At 41.4% G+C, this 18,355-nt stretch overlaps 1 protein-coding gene across 2 annotated transcripts in view; it reads right to left on the minus strand.

The window, feature by feature from the left end:
- LOC126262213 (protein mono-ADP-ribosyltransferase PARP16) overlaps positions 1-18,355 on the minus strand; it is a 49,444-nt gene that overhangs the window by 10,294 nt on the left and 20,795 nt on the right. For both annotated transcript variants that reach the window (XM_049958646.1, XM_049958645.1), the window contains exons 2-3: positions 16,926-17,075; positions 3,299-3,502 (exon numbers count right to left, since the gene is read on the minus strand). In XM_049958646.1, the coding sequence (XP_049814603.1) occupies positions 3,299-3,502; positions 16,926-17,075 (354 nt within the window). The remainder of the gene's footprint in view (positions 1-3,298; positions 3,503-16,925; positions 17,076-18,355) is intronic.

The raw sequence follows: 18,355 nt of genomic DNA on the forward strand, positions 1-18,355 counted from the left end.
TGAATACTGATAGGTAGTAAAAGTAAAATGTAGCAATGCTGGCAGTTTATGTGAAGTAATTTCTATCAGTAGAGCAGTTACATCTGTGTAGCTCCGTTACTTCTGACTTTCATTGAAATCTCAAATTTTCACTGAGAATTACAAGTGCTCCTGTGCACTGATAAACAGGAAACATAATTTCATATAAAACTTGAAGAAGGAAGGTACTTTGATAGTTATTTAAATCCATTTTGTAATCTTTTATGAATAGCGGGTGAACGAGTGCACATTTCCAGACTTCGGGAAGTTTTCTGTCAACCAATTCTGTCATGATTTGTGTGAGTCTCTGACAGAATTTGGTCTCAAGTCTACAGACTGACTTGAGAGTTCCCGTATAGTGTAAATAATACTAAAAAATTTCTATGTTCTGAGCACTGATGCTCAAAATAAATTAATGTTCAGCAGACAGAGAACAAACACAATTCCCAGTTGCTTCTTATACCACAAAAGAGCAGTCCAATGAAAACTGAACACCAATCACACGTGGGCCATGGAATGATTCCAAGCAAAAGTAACCACCACAGTGTTACGACATTTATGCCACTGGGAGATGAGATGATCAATTCCTGCTTTACAGAATGCTGTCAGCCACTGACAGATCCACTACCACACCCACCCTTGGACTTCCTTGTCGCACTGAAACCAAAATCCATGCATGTCTTTCTTCAGGTCATCAAACGTGTTAAATTCCCAAGGTGAAAGACCCGGGCTGTAGGGAGGATGCTGTAGTGTTTCCCAACCAAATAGTCTTCATTTGATTGGAAGTGTGTGTGTGGGGGGGGGGGGGGGGGCAGGAATTATTGCGACTTCCTCCTCCGACTGCAGAGGACCTCTGCTCATCGAGTTCAAGCATGAAATCACAACCAATGTGCAGTGCTCTGAAGACACTTTGCACGAACTGTGACACACCATAAAGTCAAAACTCCCACGAATGCTGACATACAGAAACACCCTATTGATCCATATCACCCGTCCCCACACTACCAATCAGATGAAGTCTATGTTTTAGCGATTTGGTTGTGAAGCACTGCAAGATCCTCTGTACACCCTGGATCTTTCACTATGTAATTTTCGCATCTTCAGCAACATAAAAGAAAGACATGTGGCCAATGGTTTCAGTCAGTCAAAGAAGTGCAAGAGTGGGCGGGGTTGTGGTTCTGTCAGCGGTCGACCACGTTCTACAAAACAGGAATTGATCATCTTGTCTCCCAGTGGGATAAATGTCTTAACACATGTGGAGATTACTTTTTGGTGGAATCATTCCATGATCCTGTTGCTGTCAGTGTTTGGTTTTCATCTGACTGCCCACCTTTCTTTCTATAACACCTCACACAAAGTCATCCCCTGAGTGGATAGCAAATAACTAATTTTGGGGATAAGAGTTTTTATTACATTGTGTACTGCATCAATTTAGTTTGGTTTCTTCAGTTTTCCTTCTAAATGTACAGACACCCAAGTCTTTTCTGGTTTGGTCATTTTTTTGCATCATCTCTTTTGTAAATGCTTTTTATAGCACAAAGTTATTACATTTTTGCTTTAATAGTCTTGGGTCTGTTAAATGTGGTATGCCCTTACCTTCCTCAGAATTGACTTACCCAGCCAGTCTGGGGGCCTACAGTTCAAAGTAGACTCTGAACCATGATGCAACTCCTCAGCAATTTACAGATTAACAAACACTGTTAGGTGTGAAAGAAATGACAATTGACAGATAAAAAATTCTTGGTCAGTGGAGGGGTTAAGAGACTGAACGGAGAAGCCATCAGTGCCTAAGCCAAGAGAGAGATCTCTGGAGGGAGTTATGTCTTTTGAAATATGATCAAATTACGAACGTATGTGGGAGTGGTAAAATTGAGGCACTGGAAGCAATATTGATACCAGAGCTGGGAAATAATTAAAGGGCGTAAAAGTATATGGGACAGTCTAGTATGCAGGTTAGAACTGACGTGGGCTCCTTTAGGAGCTATACCCACATCTGACCCCTGCCAACCCAATTAAGGGCTAAGACAGCTACAAAGTAAAGAATGCCTTCTAACTGGGAGGATATGTAACAGCCAAAGGGAGAAGGCCAAAAACGATGTAATGAGCATCAGTTGTACTGACAATAATAAAATAAGGCGAGAAAAATAATCACATCAGTAGATGCGTGAGTGAGGACAACATGTGTCAACTCAGCACGCTGGACACCACCCCCCTCACAGCTGTCCCACCAGTGTTCTGTTATAGCCAACATGTTAAAGATGGGAACAGCACTCACTATTTTCAAGGAAGTATAAAAACCTATTCACCTGTGGGGTGGGTGGCGTATTGTGGGAAAACATTATAAGTAGGTTAGGCAGACCTCCAACATAGGGCCTTCACATGCACTTCAACTGGAACACACACCTGAGAGCAGATGTCAGTGGGTTGATGCTCCTTGTACGCAAAATGAATCTGATAAGTTAGATGATTAGGAAATTTTTGCATAGTGACTGCATAAGTGAGCAAGAGTTCGTACCATTAGGAATGAAGAGGGAAGATCGCTGATCAGCAAGGAGACTGCCAACGGGACTGGTCAGGAAGACACCAGTGTCCAGTCGTATTTTACAACAATGGACTGGGTCCAACAGTTTCGTGACTGAAGGTATCACTGAGCCATAAATCTGGCACCACAGTCCAACTGGAATAAGACCAGAGCCCAGTAAATATGGACAAGAGTAGCACAATCTGCATCCTAAGAACTGTATGCAATGAAGCAGAAACCATTAACCTTTCACATGCATGTAACGTTTACTTGATGAATACAGAGCAGCCATGCCAGCTTTTTTTCAAAGAAGAGTCGCAAAAATCAGGACTGTGAAACAACATCCAAGCACTTGGTACCCAAGTACAGTTCTGGATCCAGATAGATGATAGTACCACAACAGAAATGCACAACGCGTTTTTGCAAGAGAGACTTGGAAGCCACACTTATTATTAAATTGCTTATATGTTTATCTCTATGCTCAACATTTTACATTATCTTAATGATTCCTTCTTTAATTGTCCAGTATGATCCAGGCTGGTTACAGTTTCATTACAAGCGTATAAAAGCAATTCAGCTTAATGTTTGAAAGTTTATTTGTAAATATGGATTATGTAGTACGTATACCACCCAAAACTGACTGGCACTGCTTCCTGTGCTAAGGTATTCCTTGTGATATGAAACAAAAGTTATAAACACATTTTAAAAAAATAAACTGCAGTACAAAAGAGGTCATTAAACAAATGTAACAAAACAGACCTTATTTAATAACTGTTGCAAGCCATACTGAACAATGGAGTAGAAATTCTCAAGTCGACTGCCATGAAAGGCAAACAATGTTTTCCTCCCTGCTGAGAGGTCGGACCAAGCTTCTCTTGCTGCTTCACTCAAGGTGACAGAGAAAATATGAGCAGGTGGTTCATATGGTATATCACACTTCACCAGTGATAATACTGAAGAAAACTGTAAATAATAGAAAATGTCTTACTCATCGTCTATGCAATATAAATAATAGAAAACTTCTTACTCATAGTGCATGCAATACACTTACAAAACTTTCTTTAAAGCTAAATAATAAAGCAGAATAAATACCAAATATAAAGGCTATTGTTGACCTTTTGCACTTACACTACTTTCCAAGTATAAGTAATGCATTCTCACTTCTCATATTACACATACTGTATATGCAATGCCGAGGGGGGGCGGGGGGTCCTTTGAATATATTCACATTTTGATATTTATTTTCACATTAAGCAACAATTTCTCAAAATTACATCTTACTACAATTATTGTATTACCATCAACTACAATATTTTAAAATATATTATTTAAAATGTTTATACTGCCAGTGCAATGACATTAATGCAATTTCAAGGTAGAGCCTGTCTGATTTAACAAAATAGACACTAATTTGATCCAAATCTTTTTACTGTCTTTCTTAGCTAAAAGTTTGTGCTCATAATTCCACTGCACTTGGATAATTTTGTTTCATAAATAGGAATGTTGGGTCTGGAATTAGGCAGTGCAAAGTTACAGTAAAATGGGGAAATTTTAACGTAAGAAGATTATTCAGAACTACCTGCTAATCACATTATCGCTTAGTACAAGATTATCTCCTTTGAAATATGCTATTGGGAAACTACAAATTTCTGTGAACATATGTAGCAACCCACATGTTACTACACTTTGCTGCCACTAATGCGACACATATCACACAATTTAAGTAGTGTGCCATTTGGATGCTCCAGGTCCAGTGTCTCAATTGCCTGCAGCTGAGAGCCAGTGGCCCCAGGTGGGCAAATGCACTTTATATTGCTGTGCACCAGCTCTGGCTGGCAGTCTGTACCTGTCACCAGTCTGTAAGTATCAACAAGCCTGCATTCATCAATCACCTCTATGTATCTGTATTTAGTCATCTCTTGCCTGTACCTGTTCTGTACACTGTCACTCCTTGACCTAATAACCATTAAATTGTCACTCCACGGCCTAATAAACTGTGGATTTCATCTAGTTGCATTTTTCATTGTGTTCCGAAGTCACATCACAAGTGGTGGCAAGTCAAGCTTTGGTCCTTTCCTGTGCTCCACTTGGAAACTTGTGTGAGCACAACTTTGGTGATTGTTTTTTCCTGTGCTTCTACAGCAAAAGCAACTACATATGGCTGCCATTGACCACTTCATGGCTACACTGACAGTACAGATTCCACTGTTTTTCAGTGCACCATCACAGTCTTCCTCCATCTGATGACAATTCTACAAATTGCCAAGTCTCTGCCACAGATTGGAAAGTCTCTGCCACATGACTCTGCCTCCATTTCCATCACATTTCGGGTTTGGCAAGCTTCTGCCTACAGCTCCACCAACACTTAGTCGTCTTTCGAGTAACGGACATGGACACTGGTAGCATTTTGTTTTTGTTATGGCCTCCTTTTCAGGAATGAACTGCTCCTGCTCCTCTGTTATGTTCATTGGATTCCTTTTCAGGACCAGGCCTTCCTCTCTTCATTGTAGTAGACCATTTCAGGATCCGGCCTTCCTCTCTTAGTTGTTCTGTTCAGAGGCCTCCTTCTCAGGACCAGGTCTCATTCTCTTCATTCATTGGCCCCCTTTTCAAGACTGGCTATGCTCTTCCTTGTGGTCATACTGAGCCTGCAGTTTTCTTCTCATTGCTCAGGCACCCTGACTTTTTCCAAGTTACACATTCCACTGCATCAGTCCCAGTGTCTTTTTCTTTCTCGAACCCCATCACATCCATTGATCTCACCATGTTTCAGGGATGCAATGCCCTACCTCACGCCCGACAAAGTCATTCGTCAGTGCATTCCTTCTTGTTGGGATTCGTCCTTGACTGCCGTTTTCTGTGATGTCCAATCAAAGCGGTGAGGGATGGCATCGTCGCTTTTCATGGAACACATCGGATCGGCACAACAAGCCTGCTGCAATCCCAGCCAGGAAACCTTGCTGCAATGGACAACTCCATCGTCGACAATGACGAAGACAGCACCATGGACACTTCCCTCTGCTTTGTAAAATATGAGAGAGCTGCATGTGGACACCGGAGCAGCTGTTTCACTCTTCAACTCACAACCGCATGCTTGGCTGGGCTCCCTATCATTGGGTCCCATCAAACACTGTCTGACAAGCTACACTAAATAATATTTTCCTATTCTTGGTTGTGGCCTGCCACAATCCACAGTTGACACCACAAACAGTACCTTGCGACAGAATCACTTTTGTTGAACGTTTTTCAGGCACTTGTTGGTTCTTTGATGCCCTCCATTCTTCCCTATATTATTTGTTGTTTGTCTACTGTAGTAGATGCAACTTTCGCGGCACTGTCATACATTTTTTTGGTCGAAGGCTTCCCTTGTACAGTGATTTTTTGGCTCATTTTCTTTTACGATTCTTGCTTTCACCACAACATCCAATGCCCTCACAGTTCCCTACGGCAGCACATCGCCCCAGCTGTGCCCGCCCACCTTCCTGCCGGTGAATCACCCTCATGCAGACAACACAGTAAGGCCTCTCAATGCCTCTTCCAATGACACGGGCACCACCTATTCTGCTGCAGGCACCTCCTGCAGTGACGCGGCTGCCCCCTCACCAGCTGCAGGGCCTCCTGCACAGACACAGTCACCTCTCACCCCAATGTAGATGATGTATGCAATGATGCGGGTACCTCCAGGTAACTCCGCCACCACCCCAGACACCTCCTACACTGCCACATGCACCTCCTGCTCCTCCGCAGGCGCCATCTGCACCTAAGTGGCCACCTCTTACCCTACAGAGGCACCTCCAGCACCTATGTGGACTCCTCCCACACTGATCCAGGCACCTCCTGTACCAAAGTGGGCACCTCCCACACTGACATGGGCACCTCCAGCTTGAGGATGGGTGCCTGCTGCTTCCTGCCAGTGCTGCCTACCCTCCCACTGGACACAACAGCTCCCCATCTTACGAAACCTAGGGATGACTCTTGCCTAGTGTAGCTGGGGTCATCCACCGGACTTTCCTAGAGGGGAGAAAGGTGCAGGGCCACACTCCATGCACTACCACCTCTGCTCACACGTCCAGGACGACTGCTTCTGACACTATGGATGTGTCATCCATCAGCACATCGCAAGGGAATGGGAATCTGGTCACTCTTCCCACCCAAGGAAGGAGGGGTGTAGTAACCATACTGTGGTATGTAGTACACATACTGTGATACACATCACTGTGGTACACTACTACTGTGGTACACATCACACAGTTTAAGTAGTGTGCCGTTCAGCTGCTCCAGATCCCCACCAGAGGTCACCAATCATGGTCCAGCACCCAAGTCACCTGCAGCACAAAGCCAGCATCCCCTGGTGTGCAAATGCTCTTTATACTGACGTGCATGGGATATAGCTGGCACTCTGTACCAGTCACCAGTCTGTAAATGTCAACAAGTTCGTAATAGTCAATTGTGTGTACCTGTCTATCTGTACTCATCTCTAGTCTGTACCTGTTCTGTATCCTGTCATTCCATGACCTGTAAAATTTAAAATTTTCCCGGCGAATCAACAGTTCAAAGAGATTTTGGGCTTGCAGCTGGTCGCCGTAAACTTCATTGCACGATATTTCGGCTGGACAACTGCCAGCCATCTTCAGGTGAGCCAAATGAGGACTGACGAAGACATTCTACGCTCCGTCTTATATAGTGCACTGACCGTATTGCCGCGCATGCACTAAAGTCACAGAGACTGAAGGACCACACTGCCCAGCAAACAGCGCCCTCACTGGTGGAACTACAAGACTGAATGACCACACCGCCCAGTGACAGTGCCCTCACTGGTGGAACTGCAAGACTCAGCTGCCATCAGTATTGTCGCTGGCCGCAGCTATCGAAGTCTTCTGGTGTCTTCGTCTCAAGCAAATTTCGATGACAGGATTCCGCGCGTTATTCAATTGGTAACGACTGTCATGGTTCATTATGTTTCTCTCTGTGTGTATTTCAACGGATTCTTTGATAATGGGTCTCAAAAAGTTGTTGCTGAGGCCAAAATCGAAGTTTTATCGTACTCCATTGAATGTAGGTTGGAAATACAATGTTCCGCAATTGCAGACTTAATGAGTGGCAGTAGGCAAGTGCAACGGTGATTATCCGTACAATGCTCTTCCACTGTACGCATTGTCTGTTCTATTATGCTATACTACATTGATGTGGTATTTTGTAAATTCCCACCTTCCGCAGTAACAAATCTTCCTTCACTGATCCCAGCAAACCCGAAATCTTAGAAGGTGGACGAAAAACCACTTTCACATGAAAATTATGAAGAATCCTCGCTATTTTGAAGGAGATATTTCCAATGAAGGGAAGAAAAGCTAGGGACTTGGTTAGTGCGTTCTCCTCTTTATCCACTTCCCGGTTCCTGGCTCTAGTTGAGAAGGCCCTGTTAATTTGCCAGGTCGAGTATCCATTGTCTCTGAACACCGTCCTCAAATGTGCAAGTTCCTTAGGCAAATTCTCTGCATCTGACACTGTATGTGCCCTGTGAACAAGGGTTTGAAGTACACTCATGGTTTGGGATGGGTGGTGGCAACTTGAAGAATGCAAGTACAAATCAGTGTGTGTGGTCTTACGATAAACAGAATGTCCCACTGAGCCGTCACTCTTCCATTTAACCAAAACATCCAGGAATAGAAGGAAACCATCTTTCTCTAGTTCCAGAGTAAATCAAATATTCTCATGGATGGAGTTAAGACAATGAAAAAACTCCATTAACTTTTCTTCTCCATGGGGCCACATTATGAAAGTATCATTGACGTATCTCCAAAAGACAGTTGGCTTACAAACTGCGGATTCAAGTGCTCTTTCCTCAAAATCCTCCATAAAAAGCTTAGCCACAAGAGGAGACAGAGGAGGAAAGAGCATGTCGAAACAAAGCAGTGATGTCTGATTCAAACTGTTGATCAATTAGTGTCACGGAATCCGCAAGAGGTACTTTTGTGGAAAGGGAAACTACATCACAACTCACTATAAGATCAAACTACTTAAATGGAGAGCCCACAGTCTATTGATAAAATCAGCAGAGTTCCGTATACGATGTGAACATTTGCCAACAAATGGTCTCAGCAAAGAAGCTAGATGTTTGGCTAAATCATATGTGGGTGCATCACTATAGGCCATAAAAGCAGATCATCTTTATGTACTTTAGGAAGACCATATAGTCTCAGTGGTATGCTGCCATGTGGTCTTAACCGCTGATGGTCTCTGGAGGTAACGAGGAAGATTTCAAAAGTGTACACATGCTATTGGGTCTTGATCAATCCTCCTATACATAGTATCACTAAGTAGATTATACATCTTCTCCAAATACAACCCACGAGGTGACAACACTGTAGAATTACCTTTATCAGCCTTCAGCACCACTATTTCCATATCTCAAAGGTTCTGTAGTGCAGCCCTTTCTTCAGCAGTTATGTTACGGCTTTGGGGAGGAGCTTTCAGGAGAACCCAACCAGTTTCCCTTCTTATTTATTCGGCAGTGTCCTTAGGAAGGTGACGTACAGGTTGTTCAACACTACTGACGAAACTTACAAGAGGTACTGCACTTGGTGTAGGTGCAAAATTAAGACCCCATTACAGAAGAATTGTTCCATTTACACTTTAAGATTGTAATACTTCTTTCTCCTATATCATGGGACTGGGTGGATGAAGTGACCTCAGCCAAGTTCAACTGGGTACATAAGTTACTGGCTGATGCCTAAATTTGATCGCTTGGTGCCACAACATCCGACGCCACAGGAAATAACTGCATGACGTTCTGTTGTTTATTTCATGGAGAAGATTTTAAACGGTACAATGCTGTCAGTTTTGGGCAGAGGTCTTAATTTCGCACCTATACCAAGTGCAGTACCTCTTATAAGTTTCGTAAGTGGTGTTTAACATGCTGTACGCCGCCTTCCTATGGACACTGCTGAAGAAATAAGAAGGGAAACTGGTCGGGTTCTCCTGAAAGCTCCTCCCCAACGCAGTAATATAACCGCTGAAGAAAGGGCTGCACTGCAGAACCCTCAAGAAATAGTGGTGCTGAAGGCTGATAAAGGTAATTCCACCATTTTGTTGCCTCGTGGGTTGTATTTGGAGATGTATAGTCTACTTAGTGATACTATGTATAGGAAAACTGATCAAGACCCAACAGCACGTGTGCAACGGAAGATGTGTGCACTTTTGAACTCTTCCTCGTTATCTCCAGAGACCATCAAGCAGTTAAGACCACATGGCAGCATACCACCGAGACTGTATAGTCTTCTTAAAGTACATAAAGAAGGTCTGCCTTTATGGCCTATAGTGATTAATATTGACCCACCCACAAATGATTTAGCGAAACATCTAGCTTCTTTGCTGAGACCATTTGTTGGCAAATTGTTCACATAATATACGGAACTCTGCTGATTTTATCAATAGACTGGGGGCTCTCCACTTAAGTAGTTCAGATCTTCTAGTGAGTTTTGATGTAGTTTCCCTTTTCACAAAAGTACCTTTTGCAGATTCCTTGGCACTAATTGGTCAACAGTTTGAATCGGACATCACTGCTTTGTTTTGGCATGCTCTTTCCTAAACTAATATTATGTTTAACCAGGAATATTTTGAACAGTCTGATGGTGTTGCCATGGGCAGCCCAATGTCTCCTATAGTGACTAACCTTTTTATGGAGGATTTTGAGGAAAGAGCACTTGAATCAGCAGTTTGTAAACCAACTGTTTTTTGGAGATATGTCAATGATACTTTCATAGTGTGGCCCCATGGAGAAGAAAAGTTAATGGAGTTTTTTCATAATCTTAACTCCATCCATGAGAATATTTGATTTACTATGGAACTAGAGAAAGATGGTTGCCTCCCCCCGGATGCTTTGATTACATGGATGAGTGATGACTCAGTGGGACATTCTGTTTATCGTAAGACCACACACACTGATTTGTACTTGCATTCTTCAAGTTGCCATCACCCATCCCAAACCATGAGTGTACTTCAAACCCTTGTTCACAGGGCACATCGAAGTGGATAAAGAGGAGAACGCACTAGCCAAGTCCCTAGCTTTTCTTCCCTTCATTGGAAATATGTCCTTCAAAATAGCGAGGATTCTTCATAATTTTCATGTGAAAGTGGTTTTTCGTCCACCTTCTAAGATTTCGGATTTGCTGGGATCGACGAAGGATAATTTGTTAGTGCAGAAGGCGGGAATTTACAAAATTCCGTGTCAATGTGGTATGGCCTATATAGGACAGACAACGCATACAGTGGAAGAGCGTTGTACGGATAATCACCGTTGCACTTGCCTACTGCCACCCATTAAGTCTGCAATTGCGGAGCATTGTATTTCCAACCTACATTCAATGGAGTACGACAAAACTTCGACTATGGCCACAGCAACAACTTTTTGGGACTCCATTATCAAAGAATCCGTTGAAATACACATAGAGGGAAACACAATGAACCATGACAGTGGTTACCAATTGAATAACGCGCGGAATCCTGTCATCTCCGAAATTTGCTCGAGACGACGACACCAGAAAACTTCGATAGCTGTGGCCAGCGACAATACTGATGGCAGCTGAGTCTTGCAGTTCCACCAGTGAGGGCGCTGTCACTGGGTGGTGTGGTCCTTCAGTCTTGCAGTTCCACCAGTGAGGGCGCTGTCACTGGGCGGTGTGGTCCTTCAGTCTCTGCGACTTTAACGCATGCTCGACAGTACCATCAGCGCACTATATAAGACGGAGCAGAGAATGTCTTTGTCAGTCCTCGTTTGGCTCACATGAAGATGGCTGGCAGTTGTCCAGCCGAAATATCGTGCAATGAAGTTTACAACAACCGGCTGCAAGCCCGAAATCTCTCTGAATACTCCATGACCTAATAAACTGGGGATTTCTTGTAATCATGTTTTTCATTGTATTCCAGATCACACAAGCACACATGTTATAAAACTGCAAAGCAAGAAACTTGCATAGACAGTACACTAAATTCAATATATCTAGACAAACAAATAAATACTTGTTAGCACTAGGTAACAATAAATGTGTTACATAATAAAATGTATTACAAGGAAAATAATCAACTTTAACAACATAATGTAATTGGCTAGATAAAAAATCCGCTCAGCAAGCTGCGGCATGAGAAAATACAAATAAAAAAGGCTGTACGTATGCAAGCTATGCCTGCTGGAAGGAGCCACTGGCTCCGAAAGCTTGCACAACTAAAATCTTTTTTTATGTGTGTGTTCTCCTTCTGCTGCTTTATCTATTCAACTACATTATAATAAAATGTGTGCCATAGTTACTGGAATCCATCATTTACCAATTTTCAAGATCTCAAGTGAACACTTCTGGTGAAAATGCCCTTAACTGGGTCAAATTTCTTGGCACCTACACCATGACAATGTTAACAAGGCACACCTACATAATTATGCAGCATCTGGACAAAATGAAAAATTAGTCATGTCATACTCTCCAGGAGCCAGGATGTTGCTTTGCACAGCATGCCAGTTTTTGCTTGTTTTTCCATTTCTCTCCCAGACAGTCTAAAATGAAGTATGTTACAGTAAATGTTTCAAAAAATTACAGCAGAGCACACACACACACACACACACACACACACACACACACACACACACACACACACACACTGACCATAATCTCTGGCTGCTGAAGCCACACTGCGAGCAGCAGCACATGGTGGGAGTGGGGACCGGGTGGTTGGTTGGTTGGTTGGTAAGAGGGGGAAAGGGACCAAACTACGAGGTCAGCGATCCCTTGTTCCTAATAAAACAATGCCACAAGTGAGAATAAAATAGACAAGACATATAACACAAAACAGAAAGAAAGGAAACACCACAAGAACGAAGGAAAGGCAAAGAACACTGAAAGGAACAAAAGGGGACAAGAGAACAACAGAGAGATGCAAGAAACAGTTAGAAGAGAGTAAAACAAGGAAGCAGATTACAGTGGCTGGCCAACCACGAAAATAAAAAGGAAAAGCCAGCCACCCTGCAACACATTAAAACCTTACCCTAAAAGCACTAGGATGGAGGACACAGAGGGACAAAGAACAGGTGCTAAAACTCAGATCAAATGATAAAACCCACCCTCACACATGATACGTAAAACCAAATCAGCCAATGAGGCGTTGTCTGCTAAAATCAATGATAATGAGTCCGGCAACCGAAGAAAAAGTTGTAGGGCAGCCAAAGAAGGACATAGCAGAAGAATATGGGCCACTGTCAACTGGGTGCCACGCCAACAGTGAGATGGGTCTTCACGGCACAGTACCACATTTCAAATGCTCCTATTCTAGATTGTCTAAACTGTTAATCATCCACATTTCACGTCCATACATGCCAACACTCCAAACAAATACTTCAAGGAAAGAATTCCTGCTGCTTAGATCCATACTCGATGTTAACAAATTTCTCTTCTTCAGAAACACTTTCCTTGCCATCACCAGTCTACATTTTAAATCCTCTCTATTTCAACCATCATCAGTTATTTTGCTGCCCAAATAGCACAACTCCTCTACTACTTTAAGTGCCTCACTTCCTAATCTAATTCCTTCAGCATCACTTAATATAATTTGACTACATTCCGGGATCCTAGTTTTGCTTTTTTTATGTTCATCTTATATCTTCCTTTCAAGATCCTCTCCATTCCATTCAACTGCTCTTCCAGGTCCTTTGCCATCTCTGACAGAATTACAATATCAGCAGCAAATCTCAAGGTTTTTATTTCTTCTCCCTGGATTTTAATTCTTGTTCCAAATTTTTCTTTAGTTTCTTTTACTGCTTGTTCAATGTACAGACTGAACATCAGGGATAGCATACAACTCTGTCTCACTGCCTTCTCCACCACTGCTTCCCTTTCGTGCCCCTTGACTCCTATAACTGCCATCTGGTTTGTGTACATATTGTAAATAGCCTTTCACTCACTGTATTTTACCCCTGCCACCTCCAGAATTTGAAAGAGAGTATTCCAGTCTACATTGTCAAAACCTTTCTCTAGGGTCAGTATTGCCTCGTGTGTTCCAACATTTCTATGGAATCCAAACTGATCTTCCCCGAGGTTGGCTTCTACCAGTTTTTCCATTCGTCCGTAAAAAATTCATGTTAGTATTTTGCACCTGTGACTTACCCAAATGATAGTTTGGTAATTTTCAGACCTGTCAACACCCGCTTTCTTTGGGATTGGAATTATATTCTTCTTGCAGTCTGAGGGTATTTTGCCTGCCTCATACATCTTGTTCATCAGATGGTAAAGTTTTGTCATGGCTGGCTCTCCCGAAGCTTTCAGTAGTTCCAATGGAATGTTGTCTACTCCCGGGCCCTTGTTTCGACTTCAGTCTTTCAGTGGTCTGTCAAATTCTTCACGCAGTATCATATCTCCCATTTCATCTTCATCTACATCCTCTTCCACTTCCACGATATTGCCCTCAAGTACACTGCCCTTTTATTGACCCTCTATATACTACTTCTACCTTTCTGCTTTCCCTTCTTTGGTTAGGACTGATTTTCCAGCTGATTTGATATTCATAGAGGTGGTTTTCTTTTCTCCAAAGGTCTCTCTAATTTTCCAATAGGCAGCACCCATCTTATCCCTAGTGTTATATGTTTCTACATCCTTACATTTGCCCTCTAGCCATTCCTGCTTAGCCATTTTACACTTCCTGTTGATCTAATTTTTGAGACATTGGTTTTCCTTTTCACTTGCTTCAATTACTGGATTTTTATATTTTCTCCTTTCATCAATTACATTCATTATATGGTGTGTTCTCCAAGGATTTCTATTAGGCCTCATCTTTCTGCCTATTTGAATCTCTGCTGCCTTCACTATTTCATCTCTTAAAGCTACACATTCTTCTTCTACTGTATTCTTATCCCCTGTTCTTGTCAACTCTTCCCTAATGCTCCTTCTAAAACTCTCAACAACTTCTGGTTCTTTCAGTTTATCCAGGTCCCATCTTCTTAAATTTTTACCCTTTTGCAGTTTCTTCAGCTTTAATCTACAGTTGGTATTTTAAAACCTGGTTCGTCTCTGTCTTACCATTATATAATCGATCTGAAACCCTCCGTTGTCTCCAGGCCTCTTCCACATATACAACCTTCTTTCATGATTCTTACACCAAGTGTCAGTGATGATTAACTTATGCTTATGCTCTGTACAAAATTCTACCATGCAGCTTCCTCTTTCATTCCTTACACCCAATCCTGTACCCTTAAAAACCCATATTAAAACTATAAGCAGAGTGTTAATCTTGTTTTATTTTGAACTGTCTAACCTGTAGGCCTGTCAAGTATCCAGGGATGGTACTTACTCCATCTGTTTTAAGAGATGGTATGTCTGTGACACCAAGTAACTTGAGATATTCCTTCGTATAGAGAGAATGTCAGATCTCCATTGTACGAAGTTTTAGTCCCAATACCAACAACAAGATGTTTGGAAATGGACCTCACTTTGTATGTCACACCATGTGGAGTTCTTGCTAAATGGTAAGAGGTGGCTCACCAGCCTCTGCACAGAGGCTACGAATAGGACTGGTTTGGTAGGCCCCAGTGGCAAGTCTAATGTCTTCATGGAGACAGCATCCTACTTCTTATTTAAAGAATACCTATCTGATACATACACTATGCTGCAAAAGTCACATCACATGCAGAAAAAGGTGCTATAGAATGTGAGCAGACTGGACTGATCTGCCCTCCTTCCCACTCGATTCTTACCACAATGACATTTTACGATGTTTAGTGCCTTCAGACATTTCAGATCATCGAAATGTGGCAGCCATGTTATTCTCTGACTAACGATAATGCTCAAGAATAACACTGCGGTCTTGAAATCCAAGGTGGTGCCCTCATCTGAATTTCTGATACCACAAAAGACTGATGTGAACAATTAAAATAAACACAAAGAAAAATCCAGGAGGAAATAATGAAAATGTTATGAAAAGGGTAGTTGGTACTCACCATATAGCACAGAAGCTTCCTTGCTGACAGTTTCTTAGTTGTGCCTATATGCGACTCAGCATCTCCGCTATATGGTGAGAAGCAACTATCCTTTTCATAATAATGTTAAACCACAAACAGTTTTTTTCCTCCGTAGAGAATTAAAACCAATAGTATTAGCCTAATCCTCCACCCTGCTAAGGTTCAGCTATAGTTGCCATATAGTATTTATGAGATGGGAGAAAGAACAGAATGCCACAAAATCATCCACAAATAAGGAATTTTTGACTTGGTTCCTTGTGGAAGAGAGACTACTGACTGCTACAACAAAAAGGATGACGCTCTGAAGACTGCACAGAGGAACAGCATTCTGCAGAGGGAATTGGTTGGAGTGCATAGCTCCAACTCGATACCAAAGTATCATTCAGCAATGAAGGATCACAGCAATGTGGGGAGACACCCACAGAAGTCCCACTTATGAAGCTGATGGGCAACATTATGCTTTCTCCAGATTGAAGACGATACCAATAAACTGCCGTTTGCCTAGGAATGACTGTTGCATCACTTTTTCCATGTGGAATAGGTCATCTAGTGTGGACTGGTATTTCCGAAACCAAGATTGGCTGCTTAACCTCCTGGTTTCAAGAATCCTCACTAGCTGTTGGTTTAACATTTGCTCAAAGGTCTTTCCTATACAGGTAGCAAGCACAGCACCCCGACAGCTAATTAGAGATAAACTGTACTTCCCTGGATTCAGAATTGCCTCCTGCCATGGATCTGGACAGTAGCCTACACCCCATATCTTTTTGAGGTGGCATAGGAGAAAAACCAGTGCCTCCACATTTAGGAGTTGTAGCACGACATACGAATCCCAACGGATCCTGGAGCAGTGAAATGTGCAGTAGCTAGTCCAGTCTGCCATACTCACACTATGTTTTCTTACAAGTCACTGGCACTTGGATCCATTAACATGTGTAGACATGAGGATGTGGAATGAATGATATTTTCTTTCAATGGCAGCAGTACACTGATTTTGACTTCATTTGCCACAGTGCCTAGAACACTTTGAATAACTCTTTTAATTGCTATATTGTATGGTTACAGGAAAGTGGCTGACAGATTGTGGACTTAAATCACAGAATAAGGGAACAGGAGAAAAATGGGAAAAAAGACAGAATACATAAGACAGCGACTTTGACAACAAATACAAGCCAGAAGAAAGAAATTAGAATGATAATGTCTTGAGAGGAATAGTTTTACTTTGCTCCCTTTCATCGCTAACAGATAAACAAATATTCCTCAATGAAATAAATGAAATCACTTATTACGAATAAGTCGCATAAATATTCAATTCAAGGATAAACACGCAAGCAATACGACACTTTGTTAGTGATACAATTACAAACCACTATGGTAAAAGTAAACTAAACAAACCTGCTTTTTCGGTATACGTTTAAGTTGTTGTGTCCCTTTGAGAACCCAGTGGAGAAGATCGACAATATTTGGATCTAACTGGTGAACGTCAGGATCTTTTAGGATCTGAGACAGCAATTTCAGTGATGGCGTACGATCAACAACATCTCTCTGAAAAAAGTTTTCTTGTTAGTTACTTTATGTTTTGAAGAAAAGTAATGTTTCATAGCAGAATTTATGATATGACAGCATCAGCACATTTTTTAACAAAAACTAAATAAGTAAACGTTACAGATGATACTATACACCTACACTAATGCCTGAAGAACAGTCGGTGTCTGGTCACACTAGTGATGTGTTCATACAATTTCACTTTGAAGCACAAAACAAATAAAAACCAGTTGAAATTTATACTTTATATAAATTCACTTATTTCCCTAGTGCTTGAGTTCACAGCCTTAAACAGAATAGAACCACATGAGTGCAAGATCACGTATTTGTGTTACATATTTCAGTTGGTTCTATTGTGAGCATAGTTATTGGGTATTTGTTTTGTAGTGTAATTTGTATTAAATTGTATCGATGATGTGTTTCAAACATACCTTGGTATATTCTCTTTATTTTCGACTTCATACACAATTTAGTAGAACACGTACAATCATACACACAAGTACACTTTTAAAATTTAAAATGACAGTTTGGTTCAAATTGAGCAATAGGGGTGAATAAAGTACTTTACACAAGTAACACAGAACCTCAACAGGACCATAACTTCTTATAACTGTATCACCCACCCCACATGACACAACCCCTCACCTCAGTACACCTGTTGAACTGCAATCCTGGCATTATGTATTCAGCTGTGTGTCTTTGTTGTGGTGGCAATGGCTGTCACCGCTATTTTGTCTGAGGCTGCAACACAGCCAAGCTCATTAGCAGCCATAAAATTATTAATCAGTTTTGTGTATATTTATTAAGGCAGGTCTCATGTGTAAAAGTGATCGATGTTTTATAAGTGGGGGACGTTGATAATAAACACGCACTATTTCAAAAATGCACCAAATCCACAGTTTTGGAGATGTGGCAATGAAATTTTATACCACACTTTACAGGAACGTAACACATTTACATATAAAATCCTTTGATTATATATATATATATATATTCATCTATTTTTTAAATGAAGTTTGAAGTTTTATTTTCAAAAAATAATTTATGTTCCTTTTTCTCAGAAAGTATTCAAGAGATTTTTACAAAAATTTCTCTGTTTCATCTCTTTATACCTTGTAAGCTTCTCTCATGAGGTTTTTGGAATACGTCAACTTGGAGAATTTTCATATTTTTTTAATTATAATTCCACAAGTACAATTTTAAATTCATGCAAAATTTCAAGCACTTTGCCCTATCTCAGATTGCAATCAGAATTTCAAAATTTGCTCTTGAGACATTTA

Source organism: Schistocerca nitens, chromosome 6, assembly GCF_023898315.1.
Source record: "Schistocerca nitens isolate TAMUIC-IGC-003100 chromosome 6, iqSchNite1.1, whole genome shotgun sequence".
Taxonomy (NCBI): domain Eukaryota; kingdom Metazoa; phylum Arthropoda; class Insecta; order Orthoptera; family Acrididae; genus Schistocerca; species Schistocerca nitens.